At 54.8% G+C, this 6,000-nt stretch overlaps 1 protein-coding gene across 1 annotated transcript in view; it reads left to right on the top strand.

The window, feature by feature from the left end:
* The window catches only part of LOC129700594 (uncharacterized), a 107,831-nt gene that overhangs the window by 19,730 nt on the left and 82,101 nt on the right, over positions 1 to 6,000 (top strand). The window contains exons 11-14 of the mRNA XM_055641212.1: positions 1 to 1,655; positions 2,283 to 2,425; positions 3,784 to 4,074; positions 5,052 to 5,225. The exon at positions 1 to 1,655 is cut by the window's left edge and continues 413 nt beyond it. Coding sequence (XP_055497187.1) covers positions 1 to 1,655; positions 2,283 to 2,425; positions 3,784 to 4,074; positions 5,052 to 5,225 — 2,263 coding nt within the window. The remainder of the gene's footprint in view (positions 1,656 to 2,282; positions 2,426 to 3,783; positions 4,075 to 5,051; positions 5,226 to 6,000) is intronic.

The raw sequence follows: 6,000 nt of genomic DNA, 5'->3' as shown, positions 1-6,000 counted from the left end.
CCTCACCGGAGAGCTCAGGCTGGAGGGAGCTTCTGCCTGTGGCGAGGGCACCTCCAGAGCAGATGTCACAGGACAGGAGATACCCGGGCCAGGAGATGGTCCTCTCTCCTCCAGCAGGAGAGGATGGTGCGGGGACACCCGGGGTCTCCAGTGAGGGGCAGTGGGGAGCAGAGGCGGCAGGAGATCAGCGTGAAGACATTACCACCATCTCCGCTGGTGAAAGACGGCAAGAGTTGCGGCAGGAGGCAGCTCTGGCGGTGGGAGAGGCTCGCAGAGCGGTGGGGTGGGCGGAGGGGCAGCTGGCCAGGGGGGGTGACATTGAGGTCCCAGGGGGTTGGCACGATCTCCCCGTGAACGTGCGTTTGGGAGAGGCGGGGGGGAGAGTCAGTCGGCCAGCCAAGGCGTCAGTGACGAGGGAGATGGAGGGACTGGGAGCGGGGCAGGGGCCGGAGGCTCTGACCCCCACCGAGCGGGTCTACCCAGGAGAGACTGCCCGTGAGGAGTCCCAGGAGCAGGGGGTAGGGATCTCCCTGGCCGGTCCACTCAGGCCATGGCAGAGTCACAGCCTGGCTCCCGAGCGACACCGGGAGGATCAGGGGCCACCCCTAGGGCCCGGCAGTGAGGACGGAGGGGAGAGTGACCAGGGAGAGGGCAGGCACCCGCTGGCATGGAGCTCTGTGCCGGAATATGGGTGGCCTGGCGGGAGGTCTGCACCGCCAGCAAACATCCCTGAGATTCAGCAGGAGCAGGTGGGAGAGGCTTCTGGTGAGGTTCTACCAGGCTTGTGGACAACCACCATTTGTCAGGGTAACCAAGGGGTCAGAGACGACATTGGTGAGACTCCAGCAGACCCATGGAAGGCCACCACTTGTCAGGACAATGAAGAAGTTGTAGACAATGTTGATGAGAAATCACCAGACCCACACTTGGCCTACGTGGGTCAGGGCAACGATGAAGTTGGAGACAATATTGGTGAGAAATTACCAGACCTGTGGGCACCAACCATGGGTCAGGGCAACAAAGGTGTCAGAAGCCATGTTGATGAGATACCAACGGACCCATGCAAGGCCAGCATGGGTCAGGGCAACAAAGGTGTCAGAAGCCATGTTGATGAGATACTACCAGACACATGGAAGGCCACCATGAGTCCCGGCAACAAAGGGGTTGGAGATAATGTTGGTAAGATACCACCTGACCCATGGAAGGCCACCACAGATCAAGGCCACCAAGACATCAGAGACGTTGGTGAGACATCATCAGATCCATGGAAGGAGACCAAGGGTCAGGGCAATGATGGGGTTGAACACAACATTGGTGAGACACCACCATCCCTGTGGGCAACCACCACGGGTCAGGGCCACCAAGGGGCCAGACACTTAATTCCCGGCACAGCGAGCCTGTACCGGAGGGACATGGAACTGGACATTATCCCGCAGCGGGCAGTGATTCCGGCCTCAGAGATGGGGATGGAGGTGATGGATGGTAGCAGTGAGGAGCTCGGTGGGGAACGCCCAGCCCAGAGTGTGGGCCTTGTGCCACGGAGCCGGCCCACTCCGGAATGTTCCCAACCACCGAGGGAGTCCCCCGACACCGGCCACGTGACCCATCACCCTGCCAGAGATGATTCCGGAACACCAGCGGTGACGGCAGAACAGGTAACGGGCTTTCCCCTTAGAGTCACACAGCACAGAATCAGCCCCTTCGGCCCAACATCCATGCCGACCAACATGTCCCATCTGCCTGCATTTGGCCCATATCCCTCAAAACCTTTCCTATCCATGTACCTGTCCAAATGTGTTACAATATTGTTATAGTACCTCCTCTGGCAGCTCGTTCCATACACTCACCCACCCACTCACTCTCTGTGCAAAAAAAAAATGTCCCTCAGGTTCCTATTAAATCTTTCCCCCCTCACCTTAAACCTGTCCTCTGGTTCACAATTCCCCTGGGATCGTTCAGAAGCCTGATAACAGAGGGGAAGAAGCTGTTCCTGAGTCTGGTGGTGCACGCTTTCAAGCTTCTGAACCTTCTGCCAGACAGGAGCGGGGAGAAGAAGGAATGACCGGGGTGGGACAAGTCTTTGATTATGTCGGCTGCTTTCCCGATGCAGCGTTAAGTGTAGATGGAGTCGATGGTGGGGAGAGGGAGTGTTTGGGTGGGTTGTGGGGAGTGGGTGTGAGGGGAGTTTGGGGAGAGAGGGTGCCAGGGGAGTTGTCAGGCCTGTGGGTATGAATGGTCTCTCTCTCCCCTGTCTCACGTTCTCTCCCCATGCTTGTCCTCAGGCTGCCTGGGCCGAGGTGACCCCTGGCCTCTCACTGCCCAGCACGGAGACCATGGGAGGTCCGGAGAAGGCGGGGACAGATCCAGACGTGGAGCACTCCGCGAGGGAGGAGCTGGAGCTGTTAGAGGGAGCTCCCCAACACAGGTACCACCCCTCCCCTTCCACTGGCCATGTACACCAGCCACAGGAGCAGCATTCCTACCCCTGGTCTTGCCCCAGATAGCCCATGGGAATTAAATACCGAAGGCCATGTTCTATCCCCAGCCTCCACAGCTGTATTCCTGACAAAAGTTACCTTCAATTAGATAGTTGTACAGCACGGAAACAGGCCCTTCGGCCCAACGTCCATTCCGACCAAAATGCTCCATCTACGCTGGTCCCATTTGTACATGCTTGGCCCATATTTGGCCCACCTTTCCTATCCATGTCCCTGCCTCAACTACCTCCTCTGGCAACATGTTCCATATCTACTACCTGTGAAGCCACTTTTAACAAAACAATGTCCCTGTATTCCTCGTTCCCTCTGCTCTACAACACTCCCCAGGGCCCTGCAATTCACTGAAGGTTTGACTTTTGAGGCATTAAACTCCATTAGCCATTCCTCAGTCCACTTGCCCAACTGATTAAGAACCTGTTGTGATTTTTGACAACCATCTTCGCAATCTATACCACCATCAGTAAACTTACTATTCAAGCCTTGTACATTCTCATCCAAATCATTGATATAAACCACAAACACATGTCTAGCACTGATCCATGAGGCCCGCCACTAGTCACTGGCCTTCAGTACGAGAAGCAACCTTCCACCATCACCCTCTGCATGGAGCCAATTCTCTATCCATTCGGCTATCTCTCCCTGGGTCCCATGCGATCTAACCCTCCAGAGCAGCCACCATGTGAAATGCCTCGCTGAAGTTCATATAGACACCATCTGCAGCTCTGTCCTCATGAACCTTTTTGGTCACATTTTCAGAGAACTCAATCAGATGTATAAGACACGGTCTCTCATGTACAGAACCTCGCAATCTATCCCTCATTTTTAGTTCAGTTTAGAGATACAGAGCGGAAACAGGCCCTGCAGCTTACTGAGTCCGTGCCGACCAGCGATCCTGACCCACTAACACTATCCTACACACACAAGGGACAATTTACAATTACACCAAGCCAATTAGCTTACAAACCTGTACATCTTTGGAGTGTGGGAGGAAACTGGAGCACCCAGAGAAAACCCACGCAGGTCACGGGGTGAAAGTACAAACTCAGTACAGACAGCACCCATAGTCAGAACCCAGGTCTCTGGCGCTGTAAGTCACCAACTCTACCACTGCGACACCTGTCTATCCAAATGCATTAATGTCTTATCTGTCAGAATCCTCTCCAGTAACCACCTCACTGTTTGCAGCGCACTGGCCTGTAGTTCCCAGCTTTTCCCTGCAACCCTTATTAAATGGAGGCGTATTCTCAGCCCTCTCCCGTGTGTAATAATGGTTGGTTTATCACAGCCGGTCAGCAGCCCTGGAGGAGGAAGCACTGTCGCAGCTGAAAAAGGCGTTGGAGACGACCGGCATTCAGGCAGATGGGCGGTCTGGACATGCCCTCTCGTGCTGGGATCTGGTGGAGCCGCTAGGCTGCGCGGCAGAGGATGCGGGGCTGCAGGGCGGGCAGCAGGAGCGCATGGTGCAGGAGGAGCTGCTCGCAAGGCAGAGCAGACTGGTGGGGTCACTGCGGGACATTGGAGAGAGGGCTGGCGCCGTGCCGCTAACTGAAGCCACGCTGCCCGCAGTACAGGCCAGGTAGGTCCAGGTTGCCTTGTTTTAAACCGGGTAATCCCACCCGGTCAACACCAGGTCTAGGTTTATTATTGTCATGGTCGCTTCAGTTTATTGTTTAGAGATAGAGAGCGGAAACAGGCACTTCAATCTTGCTGATCAGCGATCATCCCCTACACACTAGCACCATCCTGCACACTAGAGACAAGTTACAGGGGACAATTAACCTACAAACCCGCACGTCTTTGGGATGTGGGAGGAAACCGGAGCACCCGGAGGAAACCCACGCGGTCACAGTGAGAACGTACAAACTCCACACAAACAGCACCTGTAGTCAGCATCAAATGTAGGTTTAAATTAGAGATAAAGCATGGAAACAGGTCCTTCGGCCCACCGAGTCCACACCGACCAACAATCTCCGTACTCTAGCACTATGTTACACACACTAAGGACAATTTATTAATACCAAGCCAATTGACCTACACACCTGTACGTCTTTGGAGTGTGGGAGGAAACCAAAGCACCCAGAGAAAGCCCACAGAGGTCACGGGGAGAACGTACAAATCCCACACAGACAGCATCCCTAGTCAGGTTCAAACCCGGGTCCCTGGTGCTGTACAGCAGCAACTCTCCCGCACTGCCCTCTGTGGCCACTGATTGTGATGCATGTGTGAAATTGTGTGCTCTAACTGTGCCACTCTAACCCCAGGCTGGGTTCAGCGGCCACTGATTGTTACATTGATGTGAGGCTGTGTGCTCTAACTGTGCCACTCTAATCCCAGGCTGGGCTCTGTGGCCACTGATTGTTACATTGATGTGAGGCTGTGTGCTCTAACTGTGCCACTCTAACCCCAGGCTGGGTTCAGCGGCCACTGATTGTTACATTGATGTGAGGCTGTGTGCTCTAACTGTGCCACTCTAATCCCAGGCTGAGCTCTGTGGCCGCTGATTGTTACATTGATGTGAGGCTGTGTGCTCTAACTGTGCCACTCTAATCCCAGGCTGGGCTCCCTGGTGGAGTTGGAGCTGAATGTACAGCGGGAGGCAAAGGAGCTGCAGGGATTGCGGGAGCAAGCTGACAGGCTGCTGGGCTCGAGTTTGGCCAGAGAAGCTCAGGAGAGGCTGCGGAAGGCGGAGGAGATGTGGGGAGTGACTGCCGGAGAGATCCAGGACCGGTGAGTGGTGCCGGACAAACCTCACGCTTTACCGATCCCCAGGCCAGACGGGTAACCACAGGATCAGTGTGGCGTTGATACAGGGTTGTGGATCAGTGTGGGATTGATACAGGGTTGTGAATCAGTGAGCGGTTGATATAGGGCTGTGGGGCAGTGGGTTTACAGTTTAGTTTGCCAGGTTGTGAACAGCTTTTGTTGCGTGATGTCCAGTCAGCAGAGACAATACATGATTACAATCGAGCTATTTACAGTGTATAGATACATGATAAGGGAATAACGTTTAGTACAAGGCAAGAGCGGAACTCACTATCAAAACATGGAGGGGACGGGGGACACAACGTTTTGCCGGCCGCGCATGCGCACTCACACACACGCGCGAGGCTTCGGAGGCTCAATCCAGCGTTAAATGCAGCTCAACTGCCTGTCTCACCGGGTTAACTACAGCCATGCCTAGACTGATGGGATACCAGCGCTGCTTCATCGCGCTGGCCATATTTCCCGCAAGCCCAGGCAGGTTAACCTGGCGTGGCAGGATGATTCAGTTGCCTGATAACAGATAGGAAGAAACTGTCGGAGTCTGGTGGCGTGTGTTTTCACACGTCTGTACCCTTTGCCTGATGGGAGAGGGGAGTGGCCAGGGTGCGACTTGTCCTTGATGAAGCTGCTACCCTTGCCGAGGCAGCTTGAGGTATAAATGGAGTCAATAGAAGGGAGGTTGGTTTGTGTGATGGTCTGGGCTGCTGTTGTGTTCGATAAATCACTGGATTCAGATAAG

The sequence above is a fragment of the Leucoraja erinacea genome, chromosome 9, assembly GCF_028641065.1.
Source record: "Leucoraja erinacea ecotype New England chromosome 9, Leri_hhj_1, whole genome shotgun sequence".
Lineage (NCBI taxonomy): Eukaryota > Metazoa > Chordata > Chondrichthyes > Rajiformes > Rajidae > Leucoraja > Leucoraja erinaceus.
This window is presented reverse-complemented; position numbering and strand designations above follow the sequence as displayed.